The sequence below is a fragment of the Zingiber officinale genome, chromosome 8B (genome assembly GCF_018446385.1).
Source record: "Zingiber officinale cultivar Zhangliang chromosome 8B, Zo_v1.1, whole genome shotgun sequence".
NCBI classification, from domain to species: Eukaryota; Viridiplantae; Streptophyta; class Magnoliopsida; order Zingiberales; family Zingiberaceae; genus Zingiber; species Zingiber officinale.
In genome coordinates this window covers 4,966,798-4,989,521 of record NC_056001.1, presented here as the reverse complement: position 1 = coordinate 4,989,521, position 22,724 = coordinate 4,966,798, and the positions used below count along the sequence as shown (strand labels likewise).

Sequence of the window (22,724 nt, the reverse complement as noted above, 5' to 3'; positions counted from 1 at the left end):
GAAGTTGTCCGCAGGGCCAATTCGATAATCTTGTTCCAATCAAATTGAATCAACCATGCAAGAGAAACCATTCAACTTAATGAAAACACACTTCTAATACCAATGCATACGAGATGACAAGATAATACCTACTACAGCAACTACCAACACTGTCCACGAACTAGCAAGTAAACTAGAGGTTTCACTCCACTCTGGTAAATCACAAAATAAAGACAAGACTAAACAGATATATTTCAGTTTCTGTGAGCCAGTTGCAACTAGCTTGGTCTGCATGTTTTGTTAGTTCCTGCTCTTGGATTTCTCCATGGCCCTTGGAGCTGCGCCAAACTTTACTCAGTTTGTTAGGAAACAGGATACGAACTGTTGCGAATTCTATCAGGCGCAAGATCTGGTCAACCACAAGCTAAAAGTAGGGCTTATCAGCTTAGATTAATTATTGACAATTACGCATACTTCAGAGATATTGTAGGGGTAAAAAAACTAAGCTTGTATGTTATCAACCAATCAGAATTTGTTTGATAATTAATGATTGCTGATTAAGAAACAGAGGACGAAATGGAAACACATACCAATACCAATTGCATCTGAACCTTTCATGATCCTCAACCTTCTGCATGAATCAGTAAACATGCTGCAACACCAACTAGAAAGAATTAGTACTAGTTGAAGTAGAGAACAGTTCCAATCCTGAATCAAATTGGAATAGAAGACTGTCAAAATAAATCGCAAAAAAAAGAATGCGATAAATCAATTTGATGCAGTTTCGGCACAAAGGCCAGAAATGCATGGAATCTAAAACCATAGGAGACTCTTCTCTTCTATTCCTATTTGACATTGGAATCAAATGACCGATAGTTTTTTCCACCTAACTGACTAGTGAAGATTCGCATAGAATAGATTTAGGAGATCAATTCATGGCACTTATCAGATCCTGCTAATATATTGTAGTTACAGATTAACTGCACAAGACACTAATAAATAGAGAAATGAAAAGAACATTATCACATTTGTGTTTAATTTTCATTCGCAGTGCATCTTCAACAACATTAATGTTAATGAGCCGTGTTAATACCAATTACCAAGATATAGCATGTATACTCACCATAGATCAAGATAGCTTACCAATAGTAAAGCAAGTAAACATCTTCTCAAGAGCCAGTGAGAGTTCCTTGTAGTTGGAATACATTTTGAGGTCAACTTTTCTGAGATATGGAGCTCCATCCATGCTGACCTTGACATAGAGGCATTCCACCCCTTGTTTCACTTCATCATCCTCCTTTTTCTTGGTCGGGTTTGCGACCATTGTGTTCTTTCTATAACTTCGGATCGGTGGCCATCCAACCACTTGTGCCCTGCCACATAAAACAAGTTAGTCATCCCTGATGAAGTTGTAGCTTCTTGTTCATAACCATTCAGAGATGTGCCATCATGAATGATCTGATAGTTCACAAGACAAATGATAAACCAAAAATACAAAGTATTCAACATCTAGAACGGGAGGCCGCTGGAGGCGGAGGACGGGAGGTTGCTGGAGGTCCCCGATGCTGAAGGGAGGCAGCGCTGGAGGTCGGCGATGCTGGATGGAGGCAGCGCTAGAGGGAGGCGGCGCTGGATGTCGAGAGGCTAGTGCTTTTGTGCGGAGGCGGCGCTGGAGGTCGACGCTGGAGATGGCGCTATACTTGCTGGAGGTCGGCGCTGGAGGGAGGTCGCAGGTGACGAGGGAGGCACGGGAGGGAAGCGGCACTAGAGGGAGGGAGGGAGGCGACGCTGGAAGAGGCTAGGGCTTTTCTGGCGTTGGCGCGTGCACGTGCCTTGCACGTGGGAGATTTTTATACCTGCTATGTGTTCCAAGTGTGGACCAGGAATTCCTAGTCCAGAAGATCCGTCCCGAGGACAGATCCACTGGTCCGTAATTTACGGAGTAGGGGATGATCCATTATTGTAGACCTTTGATTTGGATGGACCCTACTAATTTAAAAATGGGCTCCATCTAAATCAATAGTCCTCGTACAGTGGACCATCCTCTGGTCCGTAAATTACGGACTAGAGGAAACCTGTTGATCTGCCCCCGCAATATTTACCACAATACCAACAGCCAGAAAGAAAAAATCATTTTAGGTTCTACAAGATACCTTCTTCGATATAAATTGTCCTTGTATGTGAATAATTATTCTAGTTCAGTAGGAAAAAAATCATGAATTGAGTATGTTCTAAACTTTTCTATCCAAATCTGGATGTATATGAATAGAAACTCTATTATCTGATGTCGAGTAGTATTTCTATTATTTTGTGGGCTGATGATAGAAGAGTTCGAGGAAAAGACAAAAAGAGAAGTCATTAAAAATGAAATTTTTATTAAGAAGAGAGGATTAATTTCTCTCACAACTAAATAAATGTTTATACAAAATTCAAACCCTAAAATTAAGGAAGGAAAAAAACTTAATATATGAACTCAAATTTCTATTTTATAAAGAAAAAAAAAAAAATTTAAACAGAAACGAAAATTTTTTATAGATTCATAATTCTAAAATTTCTAAATAGATTTATAATACAAATATAAAAAAATATATAAATTATTAAAAATATTTAAAATATAAAAATTATCAAAAATAATAATAATAAAATCTATCATACAAGTTGATAAGGTTCAAGATAGATCTTACCAAACATATGGAGATACGATAAATCTACGCAACTCCAAGAACTGACCTCTCAATTAAAAGATTTTGATTTTTTTTACAAAAAACAATAAAGATTGGTATTCAGTCTTATTTTTGTTTCTTTGACTTCGTACTCGATCATATTTTTTGTTTCTTTCTCGTAGTAGTGTCTTGCATCGCCTAATTCTAATATATATATTTAATAATAAAAAAATGGGTTGGGTCATATCTAAGGAAAGCCCTTTAATAGAAAAATTTATTCTAGAAATTAATTTGAAAAAAAAAAGTTAGTAGTGTTCTAGGCCTCCTAGGTACATATCTTTTGTTTCATTAATAAACATTAATATATTTATAAAAAAAATCATGAATAAAAAATCTTAATATTTAAAAGTTATCTTAATATAATTATAATAATAAATAATTATATTTACTGAACAAAATTTTTTTACAGATACTTTAAAATATTTTATTAGCCAAAGTTTAATATGATTATCAATTCGATTTAATATAATTACTAGTTAAATTTTTATATCTGCAAAATTCCTTTTCGGGATAAAAAATTAAAAATATCAGTCAAAAATTATTTTGATTATGAAAAATTTTAATTATCAATTAAAATTATTTTTATTGATATTTTTAAATATTTCATTGGTTAAAATTATATTTGTTGAGTAAATTATCTGTAAAATTTATTTTAGCCACTAAAATTTTACCAATAATCATTTCTATTCTAGCAATGACACCGCGACAACTGAAAGTGTATAATCCATGTTGTCCATTGATCCTAAACTCTCCATTAGTTGGCATCCATTATAAAATTCCATGTATCTTAGTAGAAATTTACAAAAACTCATAGGATAAGAAGAGTGATGACTTCTCTACTATCACATCTGGTATCTCTTGCGTTTTTCATATCCTTTATTCTTTTATTTTCGTCAGCATCTTCAAATGAAGAAAGAAAGGTGATTCCGAAGTTTGTAAATTTGCATTTTGAAAAGTGTTCTTTAATCTGTATTATTACAATTAAAATTACCATACATGAATGCCATTCTGCAGGTATATATTGTGTATATGGGAGCTCAACACTCATCTCAGTACCCAACCTATGAACTCCATCTTAATTTACTTAAAGAAATTATTGTGAACTGGTAATAAATTGATGTATATATAAATATTATCTATTTTGTCAAATTCAGACACTAAAACAATTGATAATACAGCTCGCCTAGTGAGTCTTTGGTGTATAGTTACCAGAGGAGTTTTAGTGGATTTGCTGCCAAACTTTCTATAGATGAGGCAGAAAAATTGAACGGTATAATTTTCATTGGAGGGAATAGTTTGAATTGTAGATATGCTATAAATTAATTACAATTCAACACGAATTAATTATACTGCAGACATGGAGGGAATAATTTCAGTGTTTCCTAGTAAAACCCTGAAGCTTCGCACGACGAGATCATGGGATTTCCTTAACTTCTCGCAGAGAGTAAACAGGAATCCTGTACGTGAAGTAGTATAGCTACTAAACGAGTCAACAGACTCTTTTTCAATCATATTAAGAGTTTTTCGTGTTTCCGTTGCCATACACCAACAAATTTGGTATCAGAGCTCTAATAATTCTCAAATGGCGTCAAGTTCGTTATTCACATTCTCTCCAGGCCAAGTTCCAATCTTCGAAGGCGAGTATTATGAATATTGGAATAGCCAAATGGAAACTTTTTTCGAGTCCGTTGATTTATGGGAGGTGATTAACGGAGAGCTCACGCCACCGGATGAAGGTGACGAGAATTTCGCTAAACTACAAAAAGAGTTCAAAAAGAAAGATGCAAAGGCGTTGCGATATATTCAGCAAGGCATCGGTAAAACCATCTTTCCTCGCATTTTCGGAGTAAAAAGTGCTCTTGAAGCTTGGGAGATTTTACGACTTGAATTCCAAGGCACGGAAAAGACGATTGCTTTAAAGCTCCAGTCACTATGGAGAAACTTTGATAATCTCAAGATGGGAGAGCAAGAAATGGTTCATGATTTTTCATCCCGAACGGCTGAAATCGTGAATCAAATCAAAAGTTGCGGAGATACAATCGAAGACAAAAGGGTGGTCGGGAAAATGTTACGATCACTTCCATCCAAGTTCGATCATGTAGCTGCTGCAATAGAAGAATCAAAGGATCTGTCGAAGATAACTATGTACGAACTGACGGGATCTCTTCTCGCCCACGAGCAACGAATAAATCGTTCGAGCGACTCGTTAACTGAACAAGCCTTCGAGTCAAAGCAAGTACCAAAATCCAAATACAACAACAAAGGAAAGTGGAGGAATAACAACAGGGAAAATAAGCAAAATTCTGATAACAATGGCGGTTGTATCATATGCAAGAAGACGAACCACGTGTCTAAAGATTGCTTCCACAAGTGCAAAAGATGTAAGATTCCGAATCATTCCCAAAGAGATTGCTGGTTCCAGAATAAGGAGAAAAATAAAGGAAGAGAAGAAGCAAAATTTTCGAATGAAACAAAAGAAGAAATTCTATTCTACTCAAGTGCAAATCAACCTTCAAAGAGCGTGTGGTACTTAGATAGTGGTTGTAGCAACCATATGACCGGAAATCGTGATACCTTTGTGAAGCTGGATCCAAACATAACATCACAAATCATTCTTGGAGATGGCTCCCGGAAAAGCGGAAAGGGAAAAGGAGATATTGCTGTCCAAACTAAAGAAGGTAAAGAAAAACTCATTACTGATGTTCTTTATGTGCCTGAACTCTCTCACAATCTTCTTAGTGTTGGTCAGCTTATGGAAAAGAATTTTTCATTTCTCTTTGATGATGGAAGATGTCAAATTTTTGATAAAACAAACAAGGTGATTGTCACAAATATCGAGATGAAAAATAAAACGTTCTCTCTCACGATGCCTTTAGTTGAAGACCGAGCATTAAAAGTCGACAATGCGGAATTGTCTTCTCTTTGGCACTTGCGATACGGACATCTTCATGATAGAGCTCTTATTCTTCTCAAAGAGAAAAATATGGTGATAGGCCTTCCTTCAATCGAACCATCCGGAAAAGTATGTGAGGGCTGCGTATACGGAAAAATGCACAAGCTTCCATTTCCTAAAACATCTTGGCAAGCAAAGTCACCATTAGAACTTGTCCATTCGGATATTTGCGGGCCGATGCAAACTCCCACACCCGGAAGAAAGAGGTACTTCATTCTCTTTATTGATGACTACACGAGGATGATGTGGATTTATTTTCTCAACCAAAAGTCCGAAGCTTTTTCCACATTCATGCAATTTAAAGCTCAAGCCGAAAGAGAAAGTGGATTTCTAATCAAATCATTGAGAACGGATCGAGGAGGAGAATACTTGAGCAATCCATTCTCGGAGTATTGCAAAGCCAATGGAATAAAGAGACAATTGACTACAAGCTATACTCCTCAACAAAACGGTGTGGCCGAGAGGAAAAATCGAACGATTGTAGAGATGGCGAGAAGCATGTTAAAATATAAAGGCATTCCAAATCTTTATTGGGCTGAAGCAGTGCATACGGCTGCGTATATCATGAATCGATCGCCAACAAAAGCTGTCCATAATATGACTCCGTATGAAGCTTGGCACAAGAAGAAACCGGTGGTGGACCATTTTAAAATTTTCGGTAGCCTAGCCTATGCTCTACTTCCATCTCAAAGGCGTGAAAAGTTTGACAGCAAAGGGCAAAAACTCATTTTCATTGGCTACAGCAACGAATCAAAAGGTTATCGGCTTCTAGATCCTTCCACATTTAAAATCATTGTCTCAAGAGACGTAATATTTGACGAGAGTTCTTCTTGGGATTTCAAAGAGAAACAAGTAGTAGAATCAGACTACTATGAAACTCCATCACCTACTGAAGCCGGCCCTTCTCAAGTCGAAAATGGCGAAAAACACAGAAATGAAGTTGAATCCGATGAAGAAAGCCCTCCAAAGAAGACTCGACCTCTAGTTGAAATTTACGAACGAGCTTTACTTGCTAGTGAGCCGCAATCTTATGAAGAAGCTTCAAAAGACAAAAATTGGGTTAATGCCATGAATGAAGAAATGAGCACTATCAAGAAGAATCAAACATGGGAGCTCGTCGATTTGCCTAAAGGAAAGAAAACTATTGGACTAAAGTGGATCTTCAAAATCAAATTCAACGAAGATGGCTCGATTCATAAGCATAAAGCTCGACTCGTGGCGAAAGGGTACTCTCAACAACCCGGTATCGACTTCACGGAAACTTATGCTCCAGTTGCTCGAATCGAAACTATTCGAACTGTTCTTGCAATGGCGGCCCAATTAGAGTTGCAAGTTTATCAACTTGATGTAAAGTCGGCATTCTTAAATGGTGAAATTGAAGAAGAGGTCTACGTCGATCAACCGGAAGGGTTCATGACAAAAGGGCTAGAAGAGAAAGTTTGTCATTTGAAGAAAGCACTATACGGGCTAAAACAAGCACCTCGAGCTTGGAATAGCAAGATCAATGGATACTTCATTGAAAGCGGCTTCAAACGCAGTCCAAGTGAATCGTCCCTGTACGTGAAAAATGTCGGTAATGATTTTCTCGTACTTTGTCTCTATGTTGATGATCTTATATATTTTGGTACAAACCCGAATTTGGTTGAAGAAATCAAAAAGAATATGATGGAAAAATTCGCGATGTCCGACCTTGGTTCGATAAGTTACTTTCTCGGAATTCAAGTGAAGCAAAGCCCCGGAAGAATTTTTCTATCTCAAGAGAAGTATATCGAAGATCTTCTCAAGAAATTCAACATGAGTCATTGCAAGCCAATCTCGACTCCGATGGCATTAAATGAGAAGTTGCATGTTAACGATGATGCGGAAAAAATTGATCCCACAACTTATCGAAAGCTGGTTGGATCATTGCTTTATATCAACACGAGGCCGGACATCACTCATGCGGTAAGTCTTCTCTCAAGGTTTATGAATGAACCTAGTAAAATTCATTTATCTTCGGCAAAGCGGATCTTGAGATACTTGAAAGGTACTAAAGATCATGGTATCGAATTTAAAAAAGAAGACTGTTGCAAGCTCGTTGGTTACACCGATAGCGATTGGGCGGGATCCGTTGATGATCGCAAAAGTACTTCCGGATATATTTTTTGTCTCGGCACTAAGGTTATCTCGTGGAGTTCAAAAAAGCAAAAATCTGTTGCTTTATCGTTAGCCGAAGCCGAATACATCGCGGCCACCGATGCAGCATGCGAAGGGGTTTGGCTGAGACGAATTTTGAAGGATTTGAAGTTTGAACAAAAAGAGCCAACGACGATTTTCTGCGACAATATGTCAACAATTGCTATGACGAAAAATCCCGTTTTTCATGCAAGGTCGAAGCATATTGAGCTTCGTCATCACTTCATCCGAGAGCTAGTTAATGAAAAAGAAATCTCAATGGAGTTCATCAACACCAATAATCAACCGGCAGATTTTTTAACAAAGGCAGTTACCTCCGAAAAATTCGAAAAGTTCAAGAGACAAGTCAAGATCACAAATTACGGAGGGGTGTTAAAAGGCATTTAATTTGGAATCTTGACCAACATGAAGTTTGAACGACAAGTCATGGGAAGAGTTGAATTCAATATTCAAACTTAGGAAAATGTAGTCTTCTACTTTGGAAGTATAAGACAATTAAATAATTACTTTGTATTAGCTCTATAAGTACTTGTTTTCTTCTAATAGGAAAGCAGAAGGGAAAAATCTGTACGTGAAGTAGTATAGCTACTAAACGAGTCAACAGACTCTTTTTCAATCATATTAAGAGTTTTTCGTGTTTCCGTTGCCATACACCAACAAATCCTACACTGGAAAGTGACATCATCATTGGAATGATTGATACCGGAATCTGGCCGGAATCTAAATCCTTCAGCGGTCAGGGATTGAGACCTCCACCGAGGAAATGGAAGGGTGCTTGCGTAAATATGACATGCAACAAGTATGTCCATAAAATACGATTATTTAAGTTATATATAATTGTTTGAGTCGATTTAAAGCTGTGATTAATATATATTTATGATTGATTGAATTATTAATTAAGTAAAATCATCGGGGCGCGCTATTACAATAGCTTAGGCGATTACATGTTGAGCGAGCCATCGCCACGCGACTTTCAAGGTCACGGGACTCACACAGCTTCCATCGCTGCCGGTCGAACAGTCTCCCATGCCAGCCTCTACGGCCTCGCCAAGGGCATGGCTAGGGGGGCAGTGCCGTCAGCGAGGCTCGCGGTGTACAAGGTGTGCTGGTGGTTCGGGTGCACCGATCAAGACATCTTGGCGGCATTTGACGATGCAATCTCCGACGGTGTCGACATCATCTCCTTGTCTGTCGCCTATGCCATTGCCGCGGATTACTTCCAGGACTCGATAGCGATTGGCGCCTTCCATGCCATGGCAAACGGGATTTTGACGTCGACAGCCGCAGGGAATGCAGGGCCATACCGTGGCACGGTCAGCAACGTGGCACCGTGGACGTTGGTGGCGGCGGCGAGCAGCATCGATAGGCACATCATTGACAAAGTGGTCACCGGAAATCATGTGTCCACTTTGGTGAGTCATCAATTAGTCAATTTAATGATAATGCAAAAACTTGTGTTAATACGTAGTCTTATTTATGCGTTATCATGTTGAATGAAAATAAGGAATTATTATTAATTTTGGGGGAAAATGCAGGGAGCTTCTGTGAACACGTTTGCGACAAAAAATAGGGATGATCATCCCTTGATCTACATGCAGGGAAATGCAACTATTTTACCAGGGTATGAAGATAATGCTATATATCTTCTCTTCGTAGCTAGATGCGGAATGATATATTCAATAATTCTCAAACTTGTCAATTGCTGTTTTAGGGATTGCACTGCTTTGCCAGATATAAACATGGTGAAAGGGAAGATTGTTCTCTGCAAGTACTTCTATGACGAAATTTTTAGTACAGGCATTAAAGGATTGATATTTATAGATGACTCTTCACTTGACGTTTCCTTCATATACCCAGTTCCATTCATTACAGTCAGTTCCGTGGATGGGTTAAACCTTTTGAACTACATAAACAACACTAAGTGAGTGTTTATATTATATATATATATCTTTTAGCTATTTTAATTGCCACCGTTTATAATATTTTGTAAATAGAAATCGTAGGTAGTAGTATTAATCCATGCATATATATGATCTTGGCCAGAAATCCTGTGGCTAACATCCACAAAAGTGAAGAAGTTTTTGACTCTGAGGCTCCCCTGGTTGCTTCGTTCTCATCGAGAGGCCCAAACACCATCACCCCTGACATCCTGAAGGTCATTAGTTCATCATTCAGTTCGATTATTTTGACATATATATATATTTTTAAGGGATTTAATTAATTGTATAGCAATTTGGAAATGTTTGTGTTTGCATATGCAGCCTGATATAAGTGCTCCAGGAATTGACATTTTGGCCGCCTGGTCACGGGTTGCACCAGTGTCAGGCATCATCAACGACACAAGGGTCGTAAAGTACAACATAATCTCGGGCACTTCCATGGCTTGTCCCCACGTAACCAGCGTCGCCGCCTACGTCAAGTCTTTCCACCCAAATTGGTCGCCGGCAGCCATCATGTCGGCGCTCATGACGACAGGTCTCATGACTAAGCATTATATAATATACCTTTGTTCTTCAACCTTGTTTTTTGAAGCTAGCGAAATTTCTCATTTTAATTTGTCGTCCATGCTTTATACAGCCAAACCGATGTATCCTTCGGCCCGCCAAGACGAATTATAGTATGGAGTCGGGCAACTGAACCCGGTGAAGGCCGTCGACCCAGGTCTTGTCTATGACGCTGGTGCCAGTGACTACGTGCAAATGCTCTGTAACTCGGCCTACAACGAAACCATGATCAAGATGGTCACCGGCGACGCCAGTTCCTGCTCTGGCAGCAGCAAAGGAACGACGAGGGATCTCAATTACCCTTCCATGGCCTTACATGTTCAGTCCGGCAAAGCCTTCACCGCGAAGTTCTTGAGAACAGTGACCAACGTCGGCGACGCCCGACGCTGCAGGTACAAGGCAGAGGTCTGGGCTGATCACAAACTTAATGTGACAGTGAATCCTAGTAAGTTGAAGTTTTCGGAGTTGAAGGAGAAGAGACAGTTCACTGTGTCGGTTTCAGGCGGGCCATTGCCAGGGAATTCGACAGCGCCGGCGACGGTCATTTGGTCGGACGGGAAGCATCAAGTGAGGAGTGTGATGGTTGTCTACACGGATTAGACAGATTTCTCATTTTGATTGATCAATGACAATCTATAAGAAAATATTATATTACAATACTATTTTTTCAATGTAAACTATTGTGTATGATTGAGAATTATATTACAATTCTATGTTCTGTTTTGAAAATGACGTTTTTATAAATATGAACACTAAAAAAAAGTTTTAAAAGCTATTTTAAAATGCCTTTAGCCATGTTTATCGACCTATGCTAAATCTGTTGAATTAGTTTTCCAATCGTTGTAAATGTTGGTGGTGCTAAGGGCAACCGAAGCGATAAAACTAACCTAGTAACTTCTGATGCAACAAAAATTTAAGCTTTTGGATAGTTAAAATTGATATATACTAATATTTAAAATTTTTAAAAAACACCCTTCTTGGTTGAAAATTTTAGCTACGCCACTGCAGCATACTTCTAGAAATGATGATTATTAACTACTTGTGAGTGTTTTTAATAGAGGTGACGATATAGAAAGATGACTTGTAGAAGCGATGATTGACTGCGTATGAATGTGTTGTACAGAAGCTGTCATTAACCCATGTAAAAACTTCGATGTTAGAAGCAGTTATTTATCACTTGTGAATATATTTTATAGAAGCGGTTAATAACCGATGCAGAAAGTTGAGCGTTTAGAGCGGCCAGTACCCGCTTCCGGTTGTTTGCTATTGCAATAGTTGTTAACAGGTTCGGAAGTCAGCTGGTTGTAGAAGTGGTTGAGACTGGCCCTGAAACACTTGTAAGTATTGGTTTTCGGAACAGTTAATGTCACGCCCCAGGGTAGTCTCTGTCCGAAGAAATTTCGACAGCACCTCCCCTGTACGGGTGACAATCTGAAACATTTATACAATGCCCTCAGGGCCACATATACCTCGGCCAACACGGCCGGAATACTAACAATAAAATAACTAAACAACCACGCAGTTTATAGGTAGCAGCCCACTCGGCTATACTAAAACCAAAACATAGCGGAAATACAATAGACAACACATACAAAACTAAAAGTGAAGACTGCTAGCCAGCTAGGATTACACCACAACAATACGAAATACAGTCCAGAAACAAAACCGGAACACAAGCTAGATACACAAATACCAAAATACAAATAGACAACAGCGAAGACATGTCTTCTGATGTGACATGGGGACCAGCAGACAGGATACTCCAAGCGACTCCATAAATAACCTGGTACCTGGAAAAGATAGTGTCCACGGGGGTGAGTTCAACAACTTAGCGAATACCAATAGACATGTCTAGTAATATATATCTAACAGCAATAAACATAGAATACAACTTCCTAATCATATATAGGAAAAATACAAAACTAAAAGGTAACTAAGGAAGTTGTACTCACCAGGAACTCCTATCCAGAACACAAGGGTCGTCAAACTGAGAGTGTCATAAATCTTGTATGCATGTCAAACATATGCATCCAACCAAATGCAGCAAATAAATGCAGCAAGCACAAGCAATAAATGCATCAATGCGTATGATGCCAATGACACGGTCACCCCTGACGCCAATCAGCCATCTCACACACAATGGTGAGACCGAGTGGGTAGGGCTATGACAACCGTGCACTCTGCCGTCACTACTCCTGATGAGTGACCGAGTGGACGGGATGCTGTCGGAGTACACCTATCCTCCTACCCCAAATCATAAATGGGGGAGCTCAATGCTTTCATCTCCCGGTACACAATGACGGGGAGGGATCCCTGTCCTGCTACAACGCTGCGTCACACTAACCCATGAGTGGACCAACGGAGCCCTTGACAGAGCACCTGCTGCAACACACCCTGCCTGAATATACCACTAACCCATGAGTGGTCATGTGTGCAGATACATGTAACTGGCGATGTGTTCAACAATAATGGAGCTGACAATCGCACAGCATGTAATCATGTGAATGATGCATGACACTAAGCATAACAATATCCTGAACCAAATCCATATATATAGAAAAATGTGTACCCTAGTACCAGTAAGTCAAATCCACAGATCTAGGGTATACATGTCCTCTAGGGTATAACAACCTAGGTCCTGAACATATCCACCTCCATAAAATATATACCAACAATATACATGGATCAAGCAAAAGGGTCTAGGTACACAGATCAGATATGATATAAAAATATAGGTACACATGTCAGATAATAAAAATCCAGAATCTAGTCCTAAACTCAATAAATCATGGTATGTCACTTACTCTAGGAACTAAGGTACTCATGGCAATAATCACGAAACGTAAACATGGATACATAACAAACGCCCAACAGAACATGCTACGGGTAACAAACAGTGACATACCAAAGGCAAACATGATCATTGCTTGTAGCTATAAAATACTATGCATATCCAATTGACAATATCATAAAAGATAATCAAGAGGTACCCGCCTCAAATAGCAGATCCAATCCAGTCAAATTCAACGTCGAGATGTTCGTCTCGCGTCAAAGTCCTGTTTCACCAATATATATACATTTCTATTTAGCTACAACTCAATGAATAGCTAAATAAAATCTTCTAGACTAATTTAGGGTAAAACCCTAATCATATAACATTAACCCTACCCAATTTAATATATATACCAGATCTATGAAACAAAAACTCACTTGTTGAAACCCTTACACTAATCGGATCAAAGATGGATATCAAGGGAACAACCAAGCGTTCAGTACTGTGGTGGTCAGAATCCAGCAACTTCACACCACTGTACACTGCCAATTGAACAACAAATTCCCAAAACTCACTAATTGAAAATCCTTACAGTAGCATACCAAAAATCTACATCATTGTTGTAGTTAACAAGACCATTACCTGACCTTCTCCGGCGATGGTAGCAAGCAACAGTGGCTGGAATGCTCTTCTATCAGCCCACTGTCAGAACTCTAGGTCAATGTTACGGCTGAGCCCGTGGTATCCAACCAAAGCTAGGGCACAGAGGGCAACAATCTGTGGTGGTTCGGTCCTGGTGGCCGGTGACGGTGGTAGGGCACAGGCGACGGGGGTGGAGAAGGCTAGCGGCACTGCGAGTGGCAACGCCGTCGGGTGGAGAAAACGCGGCTGAGAAGATGGCTAAGGCTCAGCGAATCAAAGCGGTGGCCGGCGCTAGGGCTGAGGAAACCTTGCGTTGCTCCCTGCTCACCGGTGGCGATGAAGGCGCAGAGAAAGAAGAAGGAAATCGGGGCAGAGGCTAGGGCTTCGAGGAAGGTAAAGCAGTGCGGGCGCCGCAATGCTCGCTCTCTGTTGCCTGGCGTCGTCGTCGTCGAGCAGAGGAGAGGAGGGCGTGCACGCAAGGGAGAAGAAAACTGCCCGCTTGCGGTTAGGGCAAATCGGCGCGAGAGGGGAAGAAGGCGAGGCGAGGTGTCGGGCACGAGGGTGGTTCGGCGGGGGAAAAAATGAAAATGAAGAAATAAAAGAAAAGGAAATATAAAGATAAACATTTCCTCGTTAAAACAGGATAGCCCAAACAGGCTTTCCCGGGGCCCAATTTTGATCCCCGTAAACTCGTCCATACGAGCTCCGAAAAATTTCAGAAAAATTTCTAAAAATTTCAGAAAATTCCCTTATCATTATTCACCTTTTTTCGGTATTTTACAGTTAAAAACTGCTCCTAATATTAAATTTGAAACAGTTAAAAAATGATCTTATATTATATTGTACCAGTACATTTATCGGATTTCCAAAATCAAGTGCAATACCAACTTAAATCAATTCACGATATTCACATTTCACTTCACAAAACTAATTTATATTCAACATATATCGCACTGCCAAATCATCACATAATATTCATATTTCAATCCAAAATATTAATATATCTCATTACATTTTACTCCGCAATATATTATCATCACAAAACCTTCCTCAATCACCAAAACATATACAACCTTCAATAACAAGTCTTTTCCACCGAAAAAGCAACAAAAAGAATCTATCTTAAGTTGAGTTACCTAAACTTAAATCATCTTTACACTTAAATTTATCTCATTGCACTTAAATTTGATAGTTAGACATCATGTACACGTAAATCATCTTTAAATGGAAATTGTGACATTGCATTTGCTGAAAGCGACAAAAAACATAATTCGTGTATTCTACACATATTCTAAATCAGTACAAAGTCTAGCATTAAATTAACATATGAATATAATAGGAAAAAAAACAAGACAAATGATGTAATAACTGCAAAATGAAAATTGTGCATATCAAATTTAATAAGAGAATTTGCAAATAAGTAAACTTGAAAAATACGAATAGTATAAAAACTCATATGACTGAGATTATAAATTAACTTGTTTTAAACATTAATTTAATATGCATTTAAAAAAAATAGAATGTCAGAATATTGTACCAAAATAATTTAACATAAATATTTATTTTTAAAAATCAATATCATCAATTATATTCGAAGTTCTCTCTAGTGATTATCTGTTCTAGTTATGGGTACGATGATCTACACCTATTTTCTTTCTCAGTTGATAGAGCATATACTTGTTGCCGTATAATATTTATAAACATATATAGCTACCATCTACAATGGGAGAACTTTTCTTACATTTGCAACGGCGGATTTAGTTGTTGGGTTATCAAGTTTTGATGATATCTTCCAGCTAATTTAGACTTTAGATCATTTCAACTTATGAAGTGGAAACATACTTGCTCATAACTCTTTTGTACGTCATTCATTGATATTTGTCTTTTTGTCTAAGTTATTTGTATTGGTTTTTAAGTTTACTGTTGTATTATGTGTATTACAATCTTCTCTATGATGCAAAGCTTCATTTTTCATATTTTTTTCCTCTAAGTTGAATAATATCAATTAGTATTTCTCATAAGACCAGTGCAGAATTAGGATTTTAATTTAGTGTATGCAATATTTACCACAATACCAACAACCAAAAGAAAAAACCATTTTAGGTTCTACAAGATACTTTCTTCGATATAAATTGTCCTTGCTTGTGAGTAATTAGTCTAGTTCAGTAGGGAAAAAACCATGAATTGAGTATGTTCTAAACTTTTCTATCCAAATTAAATCTGGATGTATATGAATAGAAACTCTATCATTTGATGTCGAGTAGAATTTCTATTATTTTACGGGCTGATGATAGAAGAGTTCAAGGAAAAGACAAAAAGAGAAGTCATTAAAAATGAATTTTTTATTAAGAAGAGAGGATTAATTCCTCCCACAATTAAATAAATGTTTATACAAAATTCAGACCCTAAAATTAAGGAAGGAAAAAAAATCTTAATATATGAACTCAAATTTCTATTTTGTAAAGAAAAAAAAAAGAAATTTTAAACAAAAAGGAAAAAATTTTATAGATTCATAATTCTAAAATTTCTAAATAGATTCATAATACAAATATATAAAAAAATATAAATTATTAAAAATATTGAAATTATTAAAAATAATAATAATAAAATCTACGGATCCTTGTCTATCATCATACAAGTTGATAAGGTTCAAGATAGATCTTACCAAACTATATGGAGATACGATAAATCTACGCAACTCCAAGAATTGACCTGTCAATTAAAAGATTTTGAAAAATTTTTTCAAAAAACAATAAAGATTGGTATTCAGTCTTATTTTTGTTTCTTTGACTTCGTACTCGATCATATTTTTGTTTCTTTCTCGTAGTAATGTCTTGCATCACCTAATTCTAATATATATATTTAATAATAAAAAAATGGGTTGGGTCATATCTAAGGATAGCCCTTTAATAGATCCGTCCATGTTTATAAGAGAAAATTTTATTATAGAAATTAATTTGAAAAAAAAAAGAGTTAGTAGTGTTCTAGGCCTCCTAGGTACATATCTTTTGTTTCATTAATAAACATTAATATATTTATAAAAAAATCATGAATAAAAAATCTTAATATTTAAAAGTTATCTTAATATAATTATAATAATAAATAATTATATTTACTGAACAAAATTTTTTTACAGATATTTTAAAATATTTTATTAGCCAATGTTTAATATGATTATCAATTCAATTTAATATAATTACTAGTTAAATTTTTATATCTGCAAAATTCCTTTTCAGGATAAAAAATTAAAAATATCAGTCAAAAATTATTTTGATTATGAAAAATTTTAATTATCAATTAAAATTATTTTTATTGATATTTTTAAATATTTCATTGGTTAAAATTATATTTGTTGAGTAAATTATCTGTAAAATTTATTTTAGCCACTAAAACTTTACCAATAATCATTTCTATTCTAGCAATGACACCGCGACAACTGACAGTGTATAATCCATGTTGTCCATTGATCCTAAACTCTCCATTAGTTGGCATCCATTATAAAATTCCATGTATCTTAGTAGACATTTACAAAAACTCATAGGATAAGAAGAGTAATGACTTCTCTACTATCACATCTAGTATCTCTTGCATTTTTCATATCCTTTATTCTTCTATTTTCGTCAGCATCTTCAAATGAAGAAAGAAAGGTGATTCCGAAGTTTGTAAATTTGCATTTTGAAAAAGTGTTCTTTAATCTGTATTATTACAATTAATATTACCATACATGAATGGCATTCTGTAGATATATATTGTGTATATGGGAGCTCAACACTCATCTCAGTACCCAACCTATGAACTCCATCTTAATTTGCTTAAAGAAATTATTGTGAACTGGTAATAAATTGATGTATATATAAATATTATCTATTTTGTCAAATTCTGACACTAAAACAATTGATAATACAGCTCGCCTAGTGAGTCTTTGGTGTATAGTTACCAGAGGAGTTTTAGTGGATTTGCTGCCAAACTTTCTATAGACGAGGCAGAAAAATTGGAAGGTATAATTATCATTGGAGGGAATAGTTTGAATTGTAGATATGTTATAAATTAATTACAATTCAACACGAATTAATTATACTGCAGACATGGAGGGAATAGTTTCAGTGTTTCCTAGTAAAACCCTGAAGGTTCGCACGACGAGATCATGGGATTTCCTTAACTTCTCGCAGAGAGTAAACAGGAATCCTACACTGGAAAATGACATCATCATTGGAATGATTGATACCGGAATCTGGCCGGAATCTAAATCCTTCAGCGGTCAGGGATTGAGACCTCCACCGAGGAAATGGAAGGGTGCTTGCGTAAATATGACATGCAACAAGTATGTCCATAAAAAATACGATTATTTAAGTTATATATAACTGTTTGAGTCGATTTAAAGCTGTGACTAATATATATTTATGATTGATTGAATTATTAATTAAGTAAAATCATCGGGGCGCGCTATTACAATAGCTTAGGCGATTACATGTTGAGCGAGCCATCGCCACGCGACTTTCAAGGTCACGGGACTCACACAGCTTCCATCGCTGCCGGTCGAACAGTCTCTCATGCCAGCCTCTACGGCCTCGCCAAGGGCATGGCTAGGGGGGCAGTGTCGTTAGCGAGGCTCGCGGTGTACAAGGTGTGCTGGTGGTTCGGGTGCACCGATCAAGACATCTTGGCGGCATTTGACGATGCAATCTCCGACGGTGTCGACATCATCTCCTTGTCTGTCGCCTATGCCATTGCCGCGGATTACTTCCAGGACTCGATAGCGATTGGCGCCTTCCATGCCATGGCAAACGGGATTTTGACGTCGACAGCCGCAGGGAATGCAGGGCCATACCGTGGCACGGTCAGCAACGTGGCACCGTGGACGTTGGTGGCGGCGGCGAGCAGCATCGATAGGCACATCATTGACAAGGTGGTCACCGGAAATCATGTGTCCACTTTGGTGAGTCATCAATTAGTCAATTTAATGATAATGCAAAAACTTGTGTTAATACGTAGTCTTATTTATGCATTATCATGTTGAATGAAAATAAGGAATTATTATTAATTTTGGGGGAAAATGCAGGGAGCTTCTGTGAACACGTTTGCGACAAAAAATAGGGATGATCATCCCTTGATCTACATGCAGGGAAATGCAACTATTTTACCAGGGTATGAAGATAATGCTATATATCTTCTCTTCGTAGCTAGATGCGGAATGATATATTCAATAATTCTCAAACTTGTCAATTGCTGTTTTAGGGATTGCACTGCTTTGCCAGATATAAACATGGTGAAAGGGAAGATTGTTCTCTGCAAGTACTTCTATGACGAAATTTTTAGTACAGGCATTAAAGGATTGATATTTATAGATGACTCTTCACTTGACGTTTCCTTCATATACCCAGTTCCATTCATTACAGTCAGTTCCGTGGATGGGTTAAACCTTTTGAACTACATAAACAACACTAAGTGAGTGTTTATATTATATATATATATCTTTTAGCTATTTTAATTGCCACCGTTTATAATATTTTGTAAATAGAAATCGTAGGTAGTAGTATTAATCCATGCATATATATGATCTTGGCCAGAAATCCTGTGGCTAACATCCACAAAAGTGAAGAAGTTTTTGACTCTGAGGCTCCCCTGGTTGCTTCGTTCTCATCGAGAGGCCCAAACACCATCACGCCTGACATCCTCAAGGTCATTAGTTCATCATTCAGTTCGATTATTTTGACATATATATATATTTTTAAGGGATTTAATTAATTGTATAGCAATTTGGAAATGTTTGTGTTTGCATATGCAGCCTGATATAAGTGCTCCAGGAATTGACATTTTGGCCGCCTGGTCACGGGTTGCTCCAGTGTCAGGCATCATCAACGACACAAGGGTCGTAAAGTACAACATAATCTCGGGCACTTCCATGGCTTGTCCCCACGTAACCGGCGTCGCCGCCTACGTCAAGTCTTTCCACCCAAATTGGTCGCCGGCAGCCATCATGTCGGCGCTCATGACGACAGGTCTCATGACTAAGCATTATATATACCTTTGTTCTTCAACCCTGTTTTTTGAAGCTAGCGAAATTTCTCATTTTAATTTGTCGTCCATGCTTTATACAGCCAAACCGATGTACCCTTCGGCCCGCCAAGACGAATTATCGTATGGAGCCGGGCAACTGAACCCGGTGAAGGCCGTCGACCCAGGTCTTGTCTATGACGCTGGTGCCAGTGACTACGTGCAAATGCTCTGTAACTCGGCCTACAACGAAACCATGATCAAGATGGTCACCGGCGACGCCAGTTCCTGCTCTGGCAGCAGCAATGGAACGGTGAGGGATCTCAATTACCCTTCCATGGCCTTACATGTTCAGTCCGGCAAAGCCTTCGCCGCGAAGTTCTTGAGAACAGTGACCAACGTCGGCGGCGCCCGACGCTGCAAGTACAAGGCGGAGGTCTGGGCTGATCATAGACTTAATGTGGCAGTGAATCCTAGTAAGTTGAAGTTTTCGGAGTTGAAGGAGAAGAGACAGTTCAGTGTGTCGGTTTCAGGCGGGCCATTGCTTGGGAACTCGACGGCGCCGGCGACGGTCATTTGGTCGGACGGGGAGCATCAAGTGAGGAGTGTGATGGTTGTCTACACGGATTAGACAGATTTCTCATTTTGATTGATCAATGACAATGTACAAGAAAATATTATATTACAATACTATTTTTTCAATGTAAACTATTGTGTATGATTGAGAATTATATTACAATTCTATGTTCTGTTTTGAAAATGACGTTTTTATAAATATGAACACTAAAAAAAGGTTTTAAAAGCTATTTTAAAATGCCTTTAGCCATGTTTATCGACCTATGCTAAATCTGTTGAATTAGTTTTCCAATCGTTGTAAATGTTGGTGGTGCTAAGGGCAACCGAAGCGATAAAACTAACCTAGTAACTTCTGATGCAACAAAAATTTAGGCATTTGGATGGTTAAAATTGATATATACTAATATTTAAAATTTTTAAAAAACACCCTTCTTGGTTGAAAATTTTAGCTACGCCACTGCAGCATACTTCTAGAAATGATGATTATTAACTACTTGTGAGTGTTTTTAATAGAGGTGACGATATAGAAAGATGACTTGTAGAAGCGATGATTGACTGCGTATGAATGTGTTCTACAGAAGTTGTCATTAACCCATGTAAAAACTTCGATGTTAGAAGCAGTTATTTATCACTTGTGAATATATTTTATAGAAGCGGTTAATAACCGATGCAGAAAGTTGAGCGTTTAGAGCGGCCAGTACCCGCTTCCGGTTGTTTGCTATTGCAATGGTTGTTAACAGGTTCGGAAGTCAGCTGGTTGTAGAAGTGGTTGAGACTGGCCCTGAAACACTTGTAAGTATTGGTTTTCGGAACAGTTAATGTCACGCCCCAGGGGAGTCTCTGTCCGAAGAAATTTCTACAGCACCTCCCCTGTACGGGTGACAATCTGAAATATTTATACAATGCCCTCAGGGCCACATATACCTCGGCCAACACGGCTGGAATACTAACAATAAAATAACTAAACAACCACGCAGTTTATAGGTAGCAGCCCACTCGGCTGCACTAAAACCAAAACATAGCGGAAATACAATGGACAACACATACAAAACTAAAAGTGAAGACTGCTAGCCAGCTAGGATTACACCACAACAATACGAAATACACTCCAGAAACAAAACCGGAACACAAGCTAGATACACAAATACCAAAATACAAATAGACAACAGCGAAGACATGTCTTCTGATGTGACATGGGGACCAGTAGACAGGATACTCCAAGCGACTCCATAAATAACCTGGTACCTGGAAAAGATAGTGTCCACGGGGGTGAGTTCAACAACTTAGCGAATACCAATAGACATGTCTAGTAATATATATCTAACAGCAATAAACATAGAATACAACTTCCTAATCATATATAGGAAAAATACAAAACTAAAAGGTAACTAAGGAAGCTGTACTCACCAGGAACTCCTATCCAGAACAAAAGGGTCGTCAAACTGAGAGTGTCATAAATCTTGTATGCATGTCAAACATATGCATCCAACCAAATGCAGCAAATAAATGCAGCAAGCACAAGCAATAAATGCATCAATGCGTATGATGCCAATGACATGGTCACCCCTGACGCCAATCAGCCATCTCACACACAATGGTGAGACCGAGTGGGTAGGGCTATGACAACCGTGCACTCTGCCGTCACTACTCCTGATGAGTGACCGAGTGGACGGGATGCTGTCGGAGTACACCTATCCTCCTACCCCAAATCATAAATGGGGGAGCTCAATGCTTTCATCTCCCGGTACACAATGACGGGGAGGGATCCCTGTCCTGCTACAACGCTGCGTCACACTAACCCATGAGTGGACCAACGGAGCCCTTGACAGAGCACCTGCTGCAACACACCCTGCCTGAATATACCACTAACTCATGAGTGGTCGTGTGTGCAGATACATGTAACTGGCGATGTGTTCAACAATAATGGAGCTGACAATCGCACAGCATGTAATCATGTGAATGATGCATGACACTAAGCATAACAATATCCTGAACCAAATCCATATATATAGAAAAATGTGTACCCTAGTACCAGTAAGTCAAATCCACAGATCTAGGGTATACATGTCCTCTAGGGTATAATAACCTAGGTCCTGAACATATCCACCTCCATAAAATATATACCAACAATATACATGGATCAAGCAAAAGGGTCTAGGTACACAGATCAGATATGATATAAAAATATAGGTACACATGTCAAATAATAAAAATCCAGAATCTAGTCCTAAACTCAATAAAGCATGGTATGTCACTTACTCTAGGAACTAAGGTACTCATGGCAATAATCACGAAACGTAAACATGGATACATAACAAACGCCCAACAGAACATGCTACGGGTAACAAACAGTGACATACCAAAGGCAAACATGATCATTGCTTGTAGCTATAAAATACTATGCA

General features: G+C 38.2%; 2 protein-coding genes and 1 pseudogene across 2 annotated transcripts; 2 read left to right on the top strand and 1 right to left on the bottom strand.

The window, feature by feature from the left end:
- Window positions 1–76: 76 nt before the first annotated feature.
- LOC122016043 (auxin-responsive protein IAA21-like) lies at window positions 77–1,804 on the bottom strand. The gene is made up of 3 exons (XM_042573187.1): window positions 1,475–1,804; window positions 1,123–1,352; window positions 77–631 (listed from the first exon to the last, which is right to left on the bottom strand). Exons 1-3 carry the CDS (start codon window positions 1,486–1,488, stop codon window positions 603–605), a joined length of 273 nt encoding a protein of 90 aa, XP_042429121.1. The 5' UTR covers window positions 1,489–1,804; the 3' UTR covers window positions 77–602.
- Window positions 1,542–10,934, top strand: LOC122015714 (annotated as a pseudogene).
- Window positions 10,935–14,085: 3,151 nt separating this feature from the next.
- On the top strand, window positions 14,086–20,374 carry LOC122015713 (subtilisin-like protease SBT4.3). Its single transcript, XM_042572732.1, has 10 exons — window positions 14,086–14,253; window positions 17,492–17,583; window positions 17,656–17,747; window positions 17,833–18,070; window positions 18,175–18,685; window positions 18,809–18,894; window positions 18,985–19,194; window positions 19,317–19,428; window positions 19,535–19,748; window positions 19,848–20,374. Exons 1-10 carry the CDS (start codon window positions 14,086–14,088, stop codon window positions 20,372–20,374), a joined length of 2,250 nt encoding a protein of 749 aa, XP_042428666.1.
- Window positions 20,375–22,724: the final 2,350 nt, after the last annotated feature.

Coding starts and splice junctions, on each gene's coding strand:
- LOC122016043 (XM_042573187.1), bottom strand. Junction 632..1,122: donor GTTTACTTGCTTTACTATTG/GTAAGCTATCTT, acceptor TTGGTGTTGCAG/CATGTTTACTGATTCATGCA.
- LOC122015713 (XM_042572732.1), top strand. CDS start 14,086: ATGAAGGCGCAGAGAAAGAAGAAGGAAATCGGGGCAGAGGCTAGGGCT. Junction 17,584..17,655: donor AAAGAAATTATTGTGAACTG/GTAATAAATTGA, acceptor TTGATAATACAG/CTCGCCTAGTGAGTCTTTGG. Junction 18,895..18,984: donor AATGCAACTATTTTACCAGG/GTATGAAGATAA, acceptor TTGCTGTTTTAG/GGATTGCACTGCTTTGCCAG.